Genomic DNA, 19,716 nt, shown 5'->3' with positions numbered 1-19,716 from the left:
GTGTTGCATATCTTTTATCAAGTACTTAGGAATACTTGTAACATAATGTGAGAAATTGTATTATACTACTATACTGTGTACTATATTAGAGAATACATGATTATTACACTGAATACAGTGTCACTTTTAAACATGAGAGAAATCCTACTTTGATGAACTGCTTCATGAATGAACATAGGTCCAAAAAAAAGAAAAAAATCTATTCATGGTTAAAATCTCTCACTTGCAGACATAGATGATTTTGCGTCTATTTTCTTTAGCCCATTGTTTACTTCCTTAGTGTGTTCTTTGCAGGAATGATCAATCTCCTGAATGTCCTTATCCACTTTCTGTAAGAATTCCAGAACGGATTTATCAGTCTGAAGTCATCCTTGGTTTTGTCCATCAGTTCCCAATATATCTTCCCCTGACAATGAGTATATTTCATCACATGTCAGAGAGGGGAGTCTGCTGCGTCTCTGGGGGGACACAGCATCTGAGACAGTATTGCATAGCTTGTTGAGAGTCTGCTCTGTGCTGGACAGGACAACCGAACCATTGGCTGTACTGTTAGAGCCCACAGTGATGGAGGGGGTGGCCGCTGCGCTCTTCAGGGTGGGCACGGTGATGTCAAACAGGCTCAGCTTCTGTTGTGGCTCATCATTAGGGAATTTGGGAGAATATATGAAACAATTTCCAGGGTAAGCCAAGGTGGAGCCTAGGACGTTACCTGTGACCCCCTCACCTTGAAGTTTACCCTTCATCATTCCAAGGACTTCATAGCGGAAGCTGGAGATGTCCTGCTTAAGCTCCTATTAATTGTAAAGAGACAGATATTAAACAACAGCAGAGAAAACACAACAATGAATAATACCAACTTGTTTGACTGCATATTACCTTAAAGTTCTCCTCTGTCAGCCCTTCCTCTGTCTTTGCATCTCTGATCATTGCCGCCACATACCGCTTCACTAGGTTCTTCAAAACCCCCTAAATAATAAAGATTGTTTTTGTAAAGCATGATTGCAGATTCGATGTTTGTAAGTTTAACACAAATTACTTACACATAACAATACATCCAAACTTTACAGCACTTAATGGAATACAAATAACTACCTGATATCCATGGTTTAATCTTACATTATCGGCTGCACGTCTCTACAATACAAAAGAAAAAGTCCATTAACATTGCAACATTTTTTTTTAAAGGTTTATTGCTTTTACTTTACATGCCCTTTGACAATAGGAGATCTTATGATGTACATGAAATGAGTGACTTCATTCGCTTAAATTAATCAATTTCTAAAGAGAACAGGTTATTTAATTTGCTCTTCATTATTTTTGAGCCTCTTTACAGTCTATAGAGAACATAGATCACAACAAAAGGCCCTACCCCCAGAGTTTCGAATGTTTCACGCCTTTTTATGCTTGTTCTCTTGAAGAAATGTGTCTTAATCCATCCACATAGATAAAAAACTGACTTTGGGCTGGGTAATATATTAAAAGGAGAAGGCAGAGTTCCCCCTTCTTCAAAATAGCTCATCCATAATTTTGTTCTTGCAAATTTCCACTCTATATCGGCATGATCCTGAAAGAAAACAACAAAACAAACAGCAATTATTTAAAACTGTTCGAAAAGGCATAACAGACAAATTAGTGTGGTTAAATATAAAATTGGTAAAGCACTCACAGCAATGTGCTGGTAGGAGTTGTTCATCATGGCAATTAGCATATTTAAAAGCACTACCAGGGAAATGACATTGTACGTGCCAAACATGGTGGAGCCCACAAACTCAGTGAATTTATGGTCTGGTTTCACATTGGTAACATAGAGGGAAATTAGGCCAAATATCGACCAAAATAATGACTGCAGCGTCTGGAACAGCCTGAAAAGCAAACAACGATACATTAAACAATGTGCTGCTGAAAAACTGACAGATACATTAATATTTGTCAGGATAACATGTATTTAGGGACTCTTACTTACGTTGAGAATGCGTTGTTTTGCACAGAACAGCGAATGCCGTAGCATTCCGAACTCTCGTCTTCATAATAAAAGTAGAGCTGGTTGAGGCCATTGGCAAAGGCTAACAGCACCAGACAATAGATGAAGAGAAACTTGAGGATGTCCAGGAGCATGCGGCCCAGTGAGATCTGTAAGGGGCCAAGGTGAGAGTTGGCAGTGAAAAGGCAGATGAGGCGCAAGGAGCTGAAGATGTTAGCGATGGCAAACAATGCCTCTGCTATCAAAGTCGGGTGCCACATTTCCCAGGTGTCTCTGGGTTTTTGCCCACTGTACTGTAATAAAGAAAAGGAGAACAATGAATACATAGACTACCAACAAATAAAAGGCATCAGTTCAGTACAGTACCTTTGCATAGGCAACCATTTTCAGGGAAATTGTTGCAAGATACAAGGAGTTCATAATGAAGTCCATTAAGTTCCACCAGTCATCAATGTAGTCTTTGAAACCACTATCCCACATCTGTTTTATCTCCATCCATATAAAGCCTTAGAGAGATAAACAGACAACAAAAGCAATTTGTGATTTTAACAATGTCTTAAAGTGTCCACAGGAACAAAAGTGTGACAAACAACCAGTGGTCAGTAAGCCCCTTAGTTTTACTTTTACCAAATATACAGATGTACAATAGTACTATACATGATAACACGAGTGTAAACAGCTGTCTTTTAAGAGTGTGTGTTGTTACCAAGCACCCAGGGTAGGATCATCCATTCCACCATGGTGGGTGGTGGGCCTTGAAAGTCCTTCTGCCCAGAAGCTATATGCTGCGAGGCCAGAAGGAGCAGGAAGAGGAAGGTCAGGTAGGAAGCAGTGTGACAGATGAACTTGATGAAGGGCTTCCGAATGAATAAGCCATAACTGCACTTTGGAGAGAACAAGTAGAAGATGGATAACAGTGGGAAGAGGAGGCCAATGAAGATACACGTGATGAGTTTTCCTGCCCAGTGCCGCCTCCTCCAGCCTGGGAACTCATCATACCACCGAGAAGCCAGCAGCTGCTGACAGTTGGGCTGAGCAACAAACTGAGAGAAAAGGAAAGACAAGGATCAGCAGAATAAGATTTAACTACCTCAATACATAACCTGCAAACATAACGTATATACAATTAAAGGCTACACAAACTAGGACAACAACAGAAAACAATTATTCAAGACCATAAATGCTGTTTATTAAATGTCAGTATCATGGTGCTCAATCTACTTAATATCATCACCCCAAAGCCCCATGTTGACATTTGTCATTTTAATTGTAGGATTATCTTTGCTTCATTAAAAACTTTCACTGGAACAATAATGTGCATTTTGTTAAGTTTTCGGTCTCAAAACTCCTTACAAAAGTGGTTATTATTATTTAACTAATTGAATGTTTAAAAATGATTATGACCAGGTATGATACAGTAGCTGTATATACTGTGTATTTGATCAGCTTTAGTGATGTTCATCACTGTCCCACCAGTAGACCTATGTGTGCTCTATAAAGGCTAAACTGCCACTAAACCACCGTAAAAGAGCTCAGATCACATTTTCCCTCAAAATACAAAGCTTCTCTGTCCCTTACAGGGGGCTTAATTATGCCAAGCCAACTCCTTCAACTTTTGTACAACTATACAACACCCAGAAGTCTCTAAAACAATCCTTCAGAAATCCCACACTTGAGAACAATTGATTTTACAGTTGCTAATCGTAAAAAAAACAACCCTCCCCAAGTAAACCACATGTCTGTACAGCATTGTTTCAATATATACTGGTCATTTGCACAGGCAGTGCAAGTAGACATTTGGGAAATGCCTGGACCAAATAAATCCTCTTCACAGATGTAACATATAGATTGTTTTTCCATGCCGATTCGAACTCTCTGATCTTGAAATGACAAAAACTGCCAGGGCTCGTTCTGCTACAGCAAGGGCTTGGTTGCTGCACATTATTTATTTCGTGTTGTTAGAGGCACTGCAAACCACTTGCTTATGCTGTCTGTATTATTGTAAGCACTAGTTATCCAACATCCAATCACAAGAACACTACATGTGACTTGTCAGACAGAAAATTAATAACTGACTTGCGTATATCATGTAAGCATGCAAGACAAAATGTCCAAGTTGGAAAATCTTTCTGAATCCTCTGTTAAGGAGTGATTGACTTTGAGATTTGATACAAACATCTGCTGGAGATCTGCAGATGGTGATGGAAGTAAATTCAATTTTAACCAAATTATGGCCAAATGGATTCCCATTATGGTATAATATAGCATTACATTTTGAGTGATGAGGTCATCATAATACAGAATCTGACTTCTTTAAAGCTTCCTATTCGTCGTTCTCAGATTTTGACTTGTTATAACATGACCGAAGGCTAAAGGAGGCATCTGGCAGAGCCCAATTTTTTCTGAGGACATTTTGGAAGTTGAAAATCACCCCACCCACGTCACAGCATCTTCCCATTGGCAGGCTCAATTGGGTGTATTAATTATGCTAATTGATAACATTTGTCAGTTTATTTGCACATGATCAAACTGCACAACTGTTAGATAAAATGTATTAGATATGATTTGTAATCCCACTTTAGATTTCACTATGATAAAACTTGATAATGAACAACTAAATATTTGAGTTCTGCTAAGCAAATAAAAGCACATACTCCACATAATTTATCATCTACCACAATGTTACAATAATGTACTGTGTTTGTCACCAGCAATACAACGCATCTTAAAAAGAACTACACAGGTTGTGCATTTTCTGTGTGTTTGTTAGCATGAACAGACAATGGAGGTCATAGTAAGGTTGTGAGTGACCTTACACTCACAACATACTATGTTGTCATTTACACAGCAATTGCTCAATGGCTACATCTGTGAATTTAGGGACAGGCAGGGCAAACAATGAATACTCCCATATACATTTTACTTTATATCATATTAATTGTCCTACTTTTGGCAGCCTTGTTGTCATGTTAATTATGGCTCCAGGATCTTACTGGTTCAAACTGTTTCCAAAGTTAAGTTGAGTCTTAAAGCATTCAGGTCTTGAGCAAGTTAAATCTCACTGCAGATAAGTATGTAGTAGTTATCATTATTTTCAGAAGTGGGAGTGGTAGTAATAGTAGTAGTCCCAGTATTAGTAGTAGTAACACCTATCTGTGATAAGGCAACACGTACAAATGTCCCTTGAAGTGCAGCTGTAAATGCTTTTGCCATGGAGACATTTATGGCACAGGGTTGCTAACACTAAAAGTCACACTGATCTTTTATTCTCGCTTCGCCAACTGTCTTGTCAGAATGTAACAGAAAAGCCAAAACACTGCTACAAAAACTCTTAAATACGGAAGGCAAAGAAAAAATCTTAATGTACTGTAGCCGATGAGCAGTGCATAGATGATAAAAGCCTTAACCCTGCAAATATTAGACAAATACTGTATACCAACATGACCCTAAAATCTTTAAGTAGTACTTTAATGAAGGCAAAAATTAAAGACAACCATTGAAACCCCGTCTATACTTAAACTATTAGCCCGGTTATGCAGTAAACAAAAACAAAAATTCTGAGCTTGTTTTTTTACATCGCAGTATAAATCATTTTGTACAAGCTTCCTTTGTTGTCACCTATTGCTGTGTTGTGCAAAAATCAATCGATATAATCCATTTTAAACAACATAAATAATACTTAATACTTATGGATTCATACAGTATGAAACACTTAATCATATTTCTCATCCTGTTCCTGCCAATGTGTAAAATGCACATTTTAAGTGGCTCTATTTCACAACAAATGATAGAAAGTCGGAATTGCATACTCTCAAGAAGATGTAAAAGACCGTAAAATGATCCCACCCCAATTAAAATATTATGAGTTTGTATTTCAGGGAAATGGTCATCACTTATTCCATCATTATCCCCAATTATCCAATTGTCATGGGACTGTCTGAGAGTGCAACTGTAATGCATTGCTAAGAGCCATCCAAGCAATTACATGTTATCCTAAACTCCCTAAGCACATCTCCACCCATCTCAGGCCATTAACAACTCATCTTTGAACCTTTCTTGTTATCTAGACCATATTGTTCAAATAACATAATACTTATTCCTTGTTGTACTTGTTTCACTAGTGTCAGTATACAGATATCATAATCAACAAAGAGCTTACCTCTTTCTGGCAATATTTGATAGCCAGCTTGAGTCGGGCCAGATCATTTGTGCTGTCGTCCAGCAGGGGGTCGATGTCATCACGGTAGTTGAGGATTATTTCCAACTCTTTAGAGCTCCGGGTCTGGTCCAAGAGGTCCTTTGCAAATTGTTTACACGTATGGGACAGCCCCTCATACTCTGACTTGAACTCATTCTCCACTGTGCTGAGCTCCCCAAGCTCCCAGCTGAGTTGAAAAGCTGTAAGGAAAGGATCCTCGCTGGAGAGGGCGATGAGAGACGGGCTGGCAAGGGCCTTGTAGATGTTGAGGCGCGAGCGTGAGTGACGTAGGCTGTCCACATCCGAACTGGAGATACACTCTACACAGTTGCAGCGCACAGCATGTGGCTGAGGTATGGAAACACCTCGCTGAACAAGCAGTTTAATGATCTCATAGTTGTTGGTGTGGGCGGCAAGGATGATTGGAGTGATGTCCGGGGTGAAGTCTGAAAACTGTTTGTCCAGAAGAATTGGTGGGACCTTTTGAGAAAGCCAAGAGAGGAATAGGTAAATGAAGAAACATGAAACACAAACAATGTACACTATACTATCATTTTTCAGGAAATTCACAGAAAAATACACTCTTTCTAACCCCCGCACACAAACAGAAACAACTGGTTTGAATGGGTCTAATTTCATCTCTCTTGTGTATCTGACCATCTCATCAGAAAGCACACAGCTAATGACTTGTGGTTAAGCTGCCCTCAAAATATCTTCCTGGTTGGAGGCAACTAAACCCTTTTTTCTTTTTCCTTCAATTGACAGGATACACATTACACCCAGTCCATTACAGAGAGGCCCAGCAGCGTAAAAGAAAAACCACATTTACAAAGATGTCAAGAAGCTGAAAACAGTGGCAAAACGACCCACAGCAGCACATCAAAGAGTATCAGAGCTGAAACGTGTAAGCAGAAAATACAGAGTTGGTTTCCTAAAATAAAAGCCAATGTTTGAGAAACACATATAGTGTATAATGTTTGTTCTATATCTGTATCAGTTTAAGATGTATGAAAATTGTTAAGTGCTACAGCCATTTCATACAATCCGAGAGGTAGACCCTAAATGCGTATCTTGTGCCATTATATAGCTTACAATATGCTGTAAAGGAAATGCATGCTCAAGAATTTCCAAATCTGTTTTCTAAACCGCTCATTCTCTTCAGGGTTGGGGAGAGTTGGAGTCTTGACTCTCTAAGACTCTCAACTCTAAAATAAACTTAACTGTAGCTTATACATACTCTGTAATTGTCTTAATTATTTAATTGTCTAACATATGTTTCTAGGGTTGAATTGCTTCAAGGCAGATGACAGAAATAACTGAATATTGAAGCAAATTAAATGCGCCACACACTGTACTTGTTTCCACTGACTGCCTTTTTTCTGCATATACATGGACATAGGAGCAGTTGCAAATCACACAGCAGCTTTGATATGGATGTTTTAAAAAAATAAAATATCTAATGGAAACCACTTTACAAACCTTACTGGAATGAAAAGTTCACTGTCCATACTCGTGTTCAGTAATGCAATTTCCTTGACAAAGGCTTCTAAAATCTCAGCAAACAGGTTAGTAACAAATACAAATACTGTATTGTGTGGAGTAATTTAGAAATAAATAATTGTGTGAGCAAGTTGCTTCAAAGATGTTCTCAAAAAAATTAACAAATTGACTGAGGCAAGAAAAAAGTGTAATACTACAATATACAGTACCTTTTTTTCCCCACGTGGCTTCTTATGGTTCAGCAGCAGCTCCACAGCCCCCACCACTTCTTTACGGATGGCATGCAACAGGGCATCCCCCACATATACGTTATAGCTGAGCAGCAGCTCAATGATCTCCAGGTTCTCATTTTCAATGGCAATGAGCAGAGCTGTGCGGCCCAGGGGATCGATACAGTTGATGTTGATCCTGAAGTAGATCTCGGCCTCTTCCAGGGCTTGTTTCACACTGGCATAATCCCCCTTCTCCACAGCCCCCAGGTAGGCCTTCTCTAGGGCAGAGAGCTCAGACTCTGCCCGTACAATCCGCAGGGGGATGCGGTCCCTGTATGAAGAGTTGTCATGTGTTTGGTAATACAGCTGTGACATTGCTGCTGCAGCATCACAGTCTCAACTGAGAATAGATGAGAAATAAAGACAGAGGAAAATATTAGATTTTATTTCAGTGACGTTTACGACACAGTGGGAACATAATTACTGTCAACATGTATCTTGTATACTCATTTGAAAAATGAAACTTAATTTAAAATGTCAAACTTAAATCATTGTATTATTAGGACATGAAATATATGCATTTTGGTTTTAAAGTCAAAACATTATTAAAACACGTTACTGTTAAACTCCAAACATTCTGCCTTTAGATATCTACAAATCTAAAAAATAATCTACATCTAAAATATGATTTAAATGTGTTTTTCTTTTTTTAAATAACAGTAATCACAACAGTAAGTGCTACATTTGTCACAATACAAATATAAGAAATCCATGCGCATTTAATGAAACTTTACCTACCTCCTGTTGCTTCCTGTTGAGATTTACTCCAGAACTACTGGCCGGAGAACCAGAGGATGCGGCTGTCAGAAGGAAAGTTGTGTGGTCGGATCCTCATCTCATCACTAGTACTCTCCACTGAAGTCACTGTAACTTATTGGCATGTCATGCAATCCCCTGCCCACCCCTTTCGCTCTCTCGTCGTTTGTAGGGAAAGCAGGAAATATATCTGCCCTCCCTCTCTGTACAATACTAGTGAAGGATCAGGTGGTGATAAACAGTGACACGCTGCATCCTGTCGCAACAACTGCGCGACATGAAAACGCATCTTTATTGTTTCTCTTGTTGTTCTGCTATACCACAGTTTAACAGGTCTGTGCGATGAGAGGGTCAGTTTTCCATGAAGGAAATGGGTTACGCATTGGTTTTTTTCCTAAAGAAATGCATATCTTTGTTAATTTAGTTAAAAACACAGAAGATACGATTCATGAACTAAAGTAACATTCACAAGAGGGTTTTAGATGTACAGTATGCATCATATGACAGTCATAGCTATTTCGAGATTTTTGAAAATAAAATGTAGGCTATGGTAGTTGAAATATCTGCTTAAAGACATGTTTTTTTTAAATATCGTTATTTTTAGTTAAGTTAAATCGTGACGTCGTTGTTTAAGAGGCTGGTGGTGCCATGTGGTTGTTAGCAGTAATAAGGCTAGCTAGTCATGTTGCCATGAAAATAACTGCGATTTTTTCTTTTTATAAAACTGCCCAAGCAAAACATATCAATATGTCCTCCAAATGTAGGCCTACACATGTTAAGCAAACCCACAAATAAACTTTGCTATAAAAGTGACTCCTACCTGAGATAAGAGCGACCGATGCACGAACACAAACTTTCGTCAATCACGTGATTAAGGACAGGTGGGAGGAAGCGATGACGTCACTTACAGTAGCTCAAAAGCTCTATACTCCCCCCGGTTGAAACCTCTTGCACATAGGCTATAAAACAATTGTTGAATGCAAATCATTAATGGTCAGGAACATTCCATTCCATATTTAATTAAATGCATATTAATCTTAGGAGTGGAATCACAGAGTTTTTGAAAATTGGTCCAGTTTCTTAACCCGCTGACAAAGACACAAACATACCTAAGCAAGAACATAACCTCCTTGGCAGAGGTAATAACGTGTAAACTGCAGTGCTGAAGAACATGTAGAGGGAGAGATCTATCTCAAAATATTTACTATCTGAGACTAAAGTTAGTTTAGGGTGTAGTTATGTAAAGAGGCAGAAACCCAGGCTAGCAGTAGCTACTGCTGTAGTAGGCTCCTAGTCATAATGCCAAAGGAGAACTTGTACATTATTGAAAATAAATCATTTGATGTTTGTTAGAAAAGGCAAGGAAGACATACACATCATTGTATATAAGGGTGGATAACAACACTCAGTGGCCCTGTCATTATGACATGATTTAATGAGACATGGACATGCATGTGGAACATTTGCCCTTAAGTAATGTAACATATTTTCAATTGGATCAATTCATTCACATAGTCACCATCTCTTCTATTCAATAGCCCTGAGGAATTGTCAGAGCATGTTAAACCTCTCTGCATCTTATATTTTTGCACTGCAAAGACTGTCATCACAGTATATATTTCCATTGAGCTCTCAAAGTTTATTAAGGGAAGCATCAATGTAACTATGCTTTAAGATGTTTGGCATCAGTCTATAGCTGGCTACTGTGAGCATGCACTGTTGCTAAGAAACTTCAGCCCAACCATCTTTTACTTCCACATCCAGAGCTTAATGTTTGTTGATATTACTTACTACCTTTGAGATGCAGCTGATGTTAAAGTCTGCATACGGAACGTTTGGCAATGAACCTTTAAACAAGTCATGGGTTTTGGTTTTTAGGCAGCATTTTTGTTGACATGTTATTGATAGAGCCTTTTTTAAAGTAAAACTAAATTGACCAATATTGCCACCAAAGTTAAGATAGTCAACTAACATAGCCTATATTGACACTTAAGATAACCTATCGTCTATAAGGATTTCAGTTCAATCAATTTATTTGACATAAATCTCTCGGATACATGACATTTATGCTGCATTGCTTTTGTTTCCAGCCTTTGCATAATGATTGATTTCACATTCAGTTACTTCCTCCTTTTCTACTTAGTCATTGCAATTAGCGTGTTTTGGGCACTTAATAAATGGGTGTGCTTTTGTGTTATTTTGGCTGATACACAATGTGTCTGAGAGGAAGCAGTTCATCAGAATATACATTTTGCTCCCTTTGAATCAACAAAGCCTCCCACTTACAGGACTTGCGGTCGTCATCATTATCACTGCAGCTATTATCACACCACAATTTTCACAAGACAGCTGCAAGGCATTCTGGTGTGTGCATTGATCAATACAATTATGCTAGCACTGTTATCCAGCTGTAGCCTACAGCGAAAAGGCAGCCATGAAATGTATACTTGTACTTGACATACATTAAATTATGTGTGCATTATATAACCTCTTTAAACCATAAAAGCTGGTCATACAGTAGGTTATCATGGTCTTACACAGCTGGATCTAATAGCTCTTATTAACCTGACACATTTTGTACAATATCACTTTAAATACCCAATTTACAGGGATTTTTCTATAAAGGAAAATAAACTCATACAATAATCTCTCTCAATCATCCCTTATGACCCACTAGACGTGTGTGGCAGTGTCTGTATCTGTAAAGACCCCGTTTAAACACTTTACTGCTACAATGAGGAATAGTGTAATGAGACTGCACGCAGCGACTCATAAACCTGTTTTCCTACCGGTTTGCTCAGTTTAAGATTTGAGGAGGTCCCTCTCAATCTGTCTATTTCTTACTTCAGGCAGTTTGGGACAGGTGAATTCCCCAGAAAGTAATCACATACCAGAGTGCTTTCAAGACTGAGTTCAATGCAACATAACACGAGAAAGAAAAGGGCACTGTGAATGAGCCCATTGAGAACCAATTCCACAGAAATTGACTTCTGAAGATAAAGATCATGTATCATGTATCATTTTCACCAGGGATGAGAAATTGTTAACTTCTTGATGTGATGGGGTGGGTTTAAATATTAATCATATTCATTTTGAGTCAAAGGACCGACAACACCACCTGGGGTCTTGCACCCCAGGAAATAGACACAAGGCAATGCTTTACCTTTTACCAAAACCCTTGATTAGTAATATAAGTAATCAAGACACACCGGTTCGTCAACTGAGGGACAGAGGTGTGTTTTAAAATATCATTTTTTATTATATTCAAAACAAATAGAAAATGGTTGCTGCAAGATAAAATGGTTAGTTAGAAAACAACAAATAAATATTCAGTTAGAATGATCTTTATTACAATATGTATTTAAAATATGTACTTAAAATGCAATATGTGTCAATCAATCAATCAATCAACAACTTTATTAATCCCGCAAGGGGCAATTGGTTATGAGCAGCAGCTTATGTCATGTAGGCCTACACAGGAACATACAGGAAGAAAACACACAGATACACCCACCCCGGAGCACAGATGTGGATCATTCCAATTTAGTCTTTAGAGCAGGTAGAGCATATCTTCGCCCCGATGGCAACAGACGAAATTCATGTGCAAGAACATGACCTGGAGAGTTCAGAATGCTCTCTGCTTTCCGCAGAATCTGTTGGTTACAGAAGGAATTTAAGTCTCTCTGTTTCACGCCGATGATCTTAGAGCAGGTTTTAACAATGCTGTTCAGGCTGTTCCTGTCTTTCAGTGTAAGGCTATGGAACCAGCAGATAAAAGAAAAACAAATAAGGCTCTCAATGAATGCTTGGTAAAAACGACAAAGAATGAAAGGCCTGACAGAGAAAGAGTTCAGTTTGCGAAGAAGGTGCATTCTCTGTTGACCCCGCTTCACAATACACTCAGTATTCAAATCAAATTTGAGGTGGTAATCGAAAATGGTGCCCAAGTATTTGTATGATGTGACCATTTCTACCTTGTCATTGTGTATGATGCACTCCTTAGGAACATCCTTGTGACGTCTAAAATCAATTACTGGGTTTTAGAGACATTAAAAGTGGTGTATGAAAAGTAGAAACCAAAACTAAAGTCGGCATAGCACAAAGCAAAAGCTACAACGCAAAAACAAGGGCCATAGCTAAAAGCTAAAGAAATCACTCCAAACAGAATAGCTATAAGGTAACAAAAGCTATAAGCAAAACAATTAGCAAAGCAAAAAGTCCCAAGACAAAACAAAGCAAGCAAAACGAAATGTTGCACTAAGAAAACAAACAAAAACAACAGCAGGTGAACCTAATCCTTTTGCAGCAGTGGGTATGTTTCAAATAGGTGTACTTTGAGAAAACACACTTATTGATTTCAATTACACCCAGTTTTGGAAAGCTAGAAAGGCTGCTCAGAACAAGCCTTGTCCATCGTCTAAAGCAGGGGTTTTCAAAGTGTGGGAAGGTGAGCCTCCCCTCAGAGAACATATGAACAGCCGCGCCCCCCCCTCCCAATTATTATTGCTATTATTATTATTATTATTATTGTTGTTATTACATTGCATTTCAAAGAGGTCCAGTAAGAGAACATGTCATTAAATGCTCTGTTTTCGCTGTCTACCTTCCGCCATTTGAAATTATTCCGACTGTTTCTCTCCTCTTGTCTCGTCTCTGTGAGTGTTTGAATCTATTGTGCTGACTCACTGACTGCACCGATTTGATTGGCTGAGTAGCGTCACCTCCTTAAAACATTAAACAATCACTTTTTAAAACCTTTTTATCTTTATGTTTTAAACATATTGTATAAAACTCCTCCACTACTTGGACTATTCCTTGTAGTGATGTGTCGGTCGCGAACGAGCCGATTCTTTTGAACGGCTCTTTGGTACGAACGAGGGGAACCGAGTCCTACTTGGTGAGAGCCGTTCTTGTTATCGTTCAATCGTTGGTCCGCACTCACTGCCTGCCAACATGCACTCGCCTTTTAAAAAGCTTGATTTTGTTCCCCAAACGTATTCCGTGAAGATCCGCCCCTACTCTGATTGGTAGGTTTCAGCACGAGGAGTGAGATGGGGTGGGTCTTAACGGAATACGCGCGAGAGAGAAGTCATACCAAGTGGTACAGGACAGGTAGACCACGTGTTTTTCGGATGGAAAATGAGCCAAACGTGAAAGCGCAGCAGCATTTGGATGCACTTCAACCAAAACCCAGGCAGTGATAAAGCGCACCATTTGTAAAGGCAAAATATCCTTTAAAGCAGGGTCAACAAATAATCTCCATCGCCACTTAAAAACACAGTATCTAATATTAAGAGTTGCGTGAATTTCATTCAAGGCAAGGCAACTTTATTTACTTATCACATACAGAGGGTAAATTCAAAGTATATTCACTGACATGATGACATGGATATGGCGCCACCTTGTGTCATGTTTACAATGCCGATTATTTACATTAGGTCTGGCAATGCAGTCAATCATTATCCTGGTGATTATTTCGCAGATAAACCTAGTAACCCCGCCCCCTTTAAAACAACGGCTCTTTTGAACGGCTCTTTTGAACGGCTCTTTGAAAGGAACGGAGCCATAAGATCCGGCTCCCTTCAAAGAGCCATAATTCCCATCACTAATTCCTTGCACCCCTCTAGAATAAGCCCGAATGGTCTCAACCATATTGCATCAGTAATAACGTGCACTTGTTGACTTGTTATAACAAGATCGCAAGGACACTGGTAGCGATCGTACAATTGAGTGTTGTTCAGTTTGTGTGTTGTGGAACATGCGTGTCCGTGCATGAAAATATACCACACACCCAATTACAATAGCATGTTCAATTCACTACCCTGGAAGTTAATAAAGTTGTTAAAGTTGGAACAGCCTGTGGACAGCCGTTCTTCCTTGCATGTCAGTCGCCGACACCTTCTTACAGAGGACAGGCACATCTAGCTGCAGCACGACCCGTATATTTTCGCACGCCGTGTTCTCAACACATATCTTTTAAACATTTTTAACATTTTCAACATCGTGGATACATCCTTATATGCTCCCGGCAACACACTGAACGTCAACTTTATCTCCTTATTACACTCACCCCTACTTTAGTGGGAACAATGAGTCTGCGTCTTTGATGCACACAGGAATAAACGCAGATCATCCTCTGGCTGCAGCCTTGACCGGCACTTCCTTTGATCAGAGTCAATGCGGAAAACCCGCACTCACACAGGTAGGTGGAGGTGAAGGGAGTGAGCACTTTAACAGCCTTTTTGGCGAGGTGGGGGAACTCGGTCTCCACAGACAGGCAAAAGTGTGCAAATGTCACTTTACTCGTCTTTTTCTCGTTATTATTTTTTCTCACGCTGCGCCTCCCCTGAAGCTCTCTGGCGCCCCCCAGGGGAGGCGCGCCTCACACTTTGAAAACCGCTGGTCTAAAGCAACCATCCCTTTTTATTCCATGTGTCTACATGAATTGAATACAGTTTTATTTAGATGAGAAAGCATCATGGCCAACAAAGTATTTAGTCTCATTGACCCTTTTTTTGTTAATACAACAGTAAAAGTCATATTTGCAATCTTATCAATTGAAGGTGGTAAAATGAGAATTAAAAAAAAGTATGTCTGTCGGTTTTGGGTGATTTGTTTATAGCAAATGTGTGTGTCTTTTGAGAACAATATATGATATATGTTCGGCATTTAAAAAAAGGTCTGTTACATTATGAACAGATGCTTTAATCTTTCCCCTGAGCACATTGTTTCTCTTCAGTATGGCAGCTGCTTATTTGTCTTTATGTGCAAAGTTTTTTTTTTACTTTTATTGAGAGCCATGCTGTCGCTACTAAATGGTTTTAAATCAAAAGTGTCCTGGTTGAAAAGCCTGTCATAACACTATCTTGTTTAAGTAAATGTCACACTGTACTGTATGAACAACTCATGCACTGTATTTTTATTTCTGACACATTTAGCATGGGATAGCAGACACTAGACTTCAGGAAGTGAGTTCAATTGCAATATTTCTCTCTTCCTGGTCCAGGCAGAGCACCATTTGATAATGCATCTAAAGAGGAAGCTCTGTGGATACATTCACAATCACTAAAAGCTACCACTCATGAACCATGCAAACAAAACACTATCCCAAACAGGCACATGTAAATATGTAAATATTATCAGTTGTAAGAAACACACCCGTGCTTGTTATTTCTTTACGAATCATACACCGTCATACTTGTTACATGTTATCACCACTGTGATTCAATGATTCACTCAATGAAATGACCTCATTTGCCACTAGAGGGCAGAGAGACATTTCCTTCTCTGCCAAAACCCTGATCAGTTTCATCATGCTGCACAGATTTGTACAATAAGGCTACCAAACTAATAATGCAATTATTATGGTGGCAGCTCAATTTTTTTTTTAAAGTCTGTGGCTTGTTTATAGGCACTGATTGTTTACCCCATGAGGAAGAATATCTCCTAAGTAGGTTTCCCTTGAGTAAAAGGATACTGTTTGAGAAGCATATACAGTAAAGTAAACTTCCTACTAAAGTTTATGTTTAGTGAGGATTTAGAACTGGGCCACATGTTTGCTAATGGTGTTTGCTATTACCAAAGATTCCTCTGACCCAGTTCCTGGCATGTTGATTACTGCTTTCACTTTACTTAAGTATGACTCTCGCTTTCTTGTGCCAGCGCTTGGGGTTTATGTCTTTAATCTGCATATAATAAATAATGAAAACTGAACAACACTTTGAAAAAAGTGTGTGAATTTTCAGTGGTAAACTTTGGATCAGGTTTCTGGTGCACAAGCTGCCAGCAGTTACTGAAGACATTTACAGCACAATCCTTTAATATTAATTAGACAATCATTACTAAGTGGTGCTGGCAGAATGATTCATTATAATTGTGTCTATAGAGATAACTTGTGATTTTATTATCAAGCCAAAGAAAAGTCCCTATTTTTTCCAACATGAGGTTGCAGGCACTCTGACAGTGTTTGTGTGACATTTGAAATAAAATCATTCTGTTTTAATGGCTTTGTTGAATCTCTTCTGAGCTGTTAGCTTGCTTCAGCAGAATTTGTCTTAATTTATTTCAGCTCTCAACAAATAGCTTGCATACTTGTACAAGAACCATGAAACATATTCAACAGTGAAATCAATGCATTTTTCCAACTGTAGTGTTGTGCGGTATGCATGACTGATTTGACTTCACATGAGGTGGTCAGCTATTGCTGTAAATGGGGGGTTACGTATTGTAACCCTTGTTATATAAACACAGGCGGAGCCCTCTACTGGACTCTATGGGTACTACCTTATCCCGCGTGCATTCCCCCACTGAGACTTCTATAGACGTAGCCGGCCCAGGGCGGGCCTACCTGAATGCGCGCGCATCACACCGTATAAAAGGAGGCCTCGCCTCCTGACTGCCATCCTATACCTCTCTTCAGCGAGCGGAACAGGACAGACAGTGCCCTGAGTAGAGGGCTCCGCCTGTGTTTATATAACAAGGGTTACAATACGTAACCCCCCGTTATATCTCTCACAGGCTCCGCCCTCTACTGGACTCTATGGGCACAGTGGGTGGAGCCCTGATGTATACGCGCACTGTCGTCCAACACCATTCCACCCTACTGCCCCTGACCGGCTTTTCTGGTCAGCATCTGCCGCCCCACACTCTCCCTTAACCCGGTTGAGACCGAGGAGAAATCTGGGCTGCGGCTGACAGAGCACACCCTGCTGCGCTTACCTCGCAGAAGTGTGCTCAAAAAACAGTGCCGGGGGACCCCCCCCCCCTCCGCCCCTAGACGGATGGGGAGAGCCCCCTCGGCCCGTATGGGCTTACTACGCACCTGCCTTCCTGAATCCCTAAGGATAACAGGGAGAGCGCCAGCGCCCATGCCTCACACTCAAGCACTGACCCCATGCAGAGTGTGAGAGGACAATAAATGTGGGGGGGCTATCCTCCCCCTGCCTCTCGGCAGGAGGGGGGCAGCCCCTCCGCCCGTAACGGGCCAGCGCGCCTCTTGCCTATCCCGGGACCCCCAGAGGGCCCAGGAAAGGCGAAGGCGCATCACGTCCGGGGAGGGGGGTCAGATGCCAACCCCCCCCCTACAAATCCTGTGTTGCCCCAGCAAGCACAGACGAGGAGAAAGAGCCAGACATGTCCAAGAGATAAAACCTTATAAAGGGGCCTGGCGTCGACCAAGACGCCGCTGTGCATAAATCCTCCACACTGTTGAATAAGGCTGTTGACACAGCTACAGCCCGTGTGGAGTGCGCACGAATCGCCGTGCCATAGGCATGTGCAATGCACTCGCAGAGCCAGCCTGCCAGGCGTTTCTTGGACAGAGCTTTCCCGATCACCCCGCCCCTGAAGCACACGAACAGCTGTTCGGTGCGTCTAAGGGCAGCCCTGCGCTCCACATAACATGCTAGCGCACGCACCGGGCAGAGGAGGTGCAGTTTAGCCTCCCTGGCCCCCCATGGGGGGGGGAGACTAAAACCCCCTAACTGAATAGCCCTCAACCTGAACGCACTCCTTAGGTCTTTAGACACAAAGGAGGGGTTCGGTCTAAGTGTCGCGCCGCTCCGGCCACCCCGAACTAGTAAACAACTCGGGTGCACCGACAGAGCAGTTAACTCGGACACTCTTTTGGCTGACGTTAAGGCAAGAAGCAAAGCTGTTTTCCACGACAATGCTTTCAGAGGGGAGAGCTCCAGAGGCTCAATGGTCCCGAGGCCAGAGCCTCGAGCACTAGGGGCAGGTCCCACTGCGGGGTGGAGACGTGCACTACAGGGCGCAGTCTCCTAACCCCCTGTAAAAACCGTGACATCAGTGGTTGATTAAAGGTTGACCTGCCACCAAAAACCCTCATGACAGGACGAGATGGCTGCTGCATACACTTTCACTGTGAAATGCGCCAGCCCTCTGTCCACCAGTAAGTGTAAGAACAGGGGTGGGCAATTATTTTTTCCATGGGGCCACATGAGAAACTGAAAATATTGTGGAGGGCCGGGCCAAAAGGCTGAACTCAATTCTGCATAATATTAATTGTATTTCTTTATAAAAAGCAGTAAATAGCATTGTTTTGACAAGCTGGTAAGAGTATATGTTATAGTTAAGCAATGAAAAAGTGAGGTTGCCTTACAAAAAAATGTCATTTATTAAATCAAATTTCCCAAAACAATGGTAAACAAAATGAACGTTTTTCACCATTTGTGACTCATATTAGTGAACATTTTCAGTCACATTCACTCAAACACATTTTGAGTTTCATTTACTGTTGGAAAGAGGTTCTTAGCATTCTAAAGACATCACAATATTGTCTTTGTACTCCAAATATTAAGCAAGATACATCATATTGAACTGTCACTAAACATCACTGAACTGTGATTTTGAGAAAAAGGCTTCCAAAGAAAGTGTCCCAGTTCACTGCTAGTTGGTGCCTTTACATGCCAACATTTGTAGTCTAACCACCTCATTTGGTGTTTTTAAGTTCTCTTTTCTTGTTCAGTGAGAGAAATCTAGTCTCTGCTGGGCTTTAACGAGTGCATCAAAGTCAGGTTGAATGTCTGAGGTGGAGATGCGAAGCACAGCTGACAGATGATCATCAGTGAGAGAGGATCTATACCTGGATTTCGTAAACTTCATAATTGAAAATGTTTGTTCACATATGTAGGTCGAGCCAAAGAGAACCAACATCTTCTGAGCATGTCTCCTCATGTTTGGAAAGTTCTCCTCCTTGAGAGAAGAGTAGAAATCCAGCAGAGATCCTGACTTAAAGTGCTCTGCCAGTACTGCATCAGACTGCAGGTCGATGAGTTCCAGCTGAACATCACTGGGTGCATTATCCACACTGCAGGTAAAGGGAGAGGAAATCAGGTGCATTGCATCCTCGATTTTTCTGAGATCTTCAAATCGCCTTGAAAACTCACCATGCAATGCTCCCAACATGGATGAGTACCTGCGGAGGTGATCAGCTGATGGTGTGACTTCTTTCAGGGTTTGCATGCGAGTGAGATTGTTGCTCTCCAGTT

The 19,716-nt window shown here is 40.6% G+C and overlaps 1 protein-coding gene across 2 annotated transcripts; it reads right to left on the bottom strand.

The window, feature by feature from the left end:
* Positions 1–248: 248 nt before the first annotated feature.
* On the bottom strand, positions 249–8,876 carry trpc4b (transient receptor potential cation channel, subfamily C, member 4b). 2 transcript variants are annotated; one of them, XM_034113184.1, is made up of 11 exons: positions 8,686–8,876; positions 7,889–8,291; positions 6,141–6,659; positions 2,688–3,024; positions 2,348–2,487; positions 1,964–2,274; positions 1,667–1,862; positions 1,370–1,564; positions 1,093–1,134; positions 877–966; positions 249–791 (listed from the first exon to the last, which is right to left on the bottom strand). In XM_034113184.1, exons 2-11 carry the CDS (start codon positions 8,264–8,266, stop codon positions 366–368), a joined length of 2,634 nt encoding a protein of 877 aa, XP_033969075.1. In that variant the 5' UTR covers positions 8,267–8,291; positions 8,686–8,876; the 3' UTR covers positions 249–365. The 2 variants fall into 2 exon arrangements, with proteins under 2 accessions (XP_033969075.1, XP_033969074.1); XM_034113183.1 differs by having other exon boundaries at positions 8,690–8,876.
* Positions 8,877–19,716: the final 10,840 nt, after the last annotated feature.

The sequence above is a fragment of the Trematomus bernacchii genome, unplaced genomic scaffold, assembly GCF_902827165.1.
Source record: "Trematomus bernacchii unplaced genomic scaffold, fTreBer1.1, whole genome shotgun sequence".
Classification (NCBI taxonomy): domain Eukaryota; kingdom Metazoa; phylum Chordata; class Actinopteri; order Perciformes; family Nototheniidae; genus Trematomus; species Trematomus bernacchii.
Note: the sequence above shows the minus strand (reverse complement) of the source record. Positions and strands in the feature narration are given on the sequence as shown.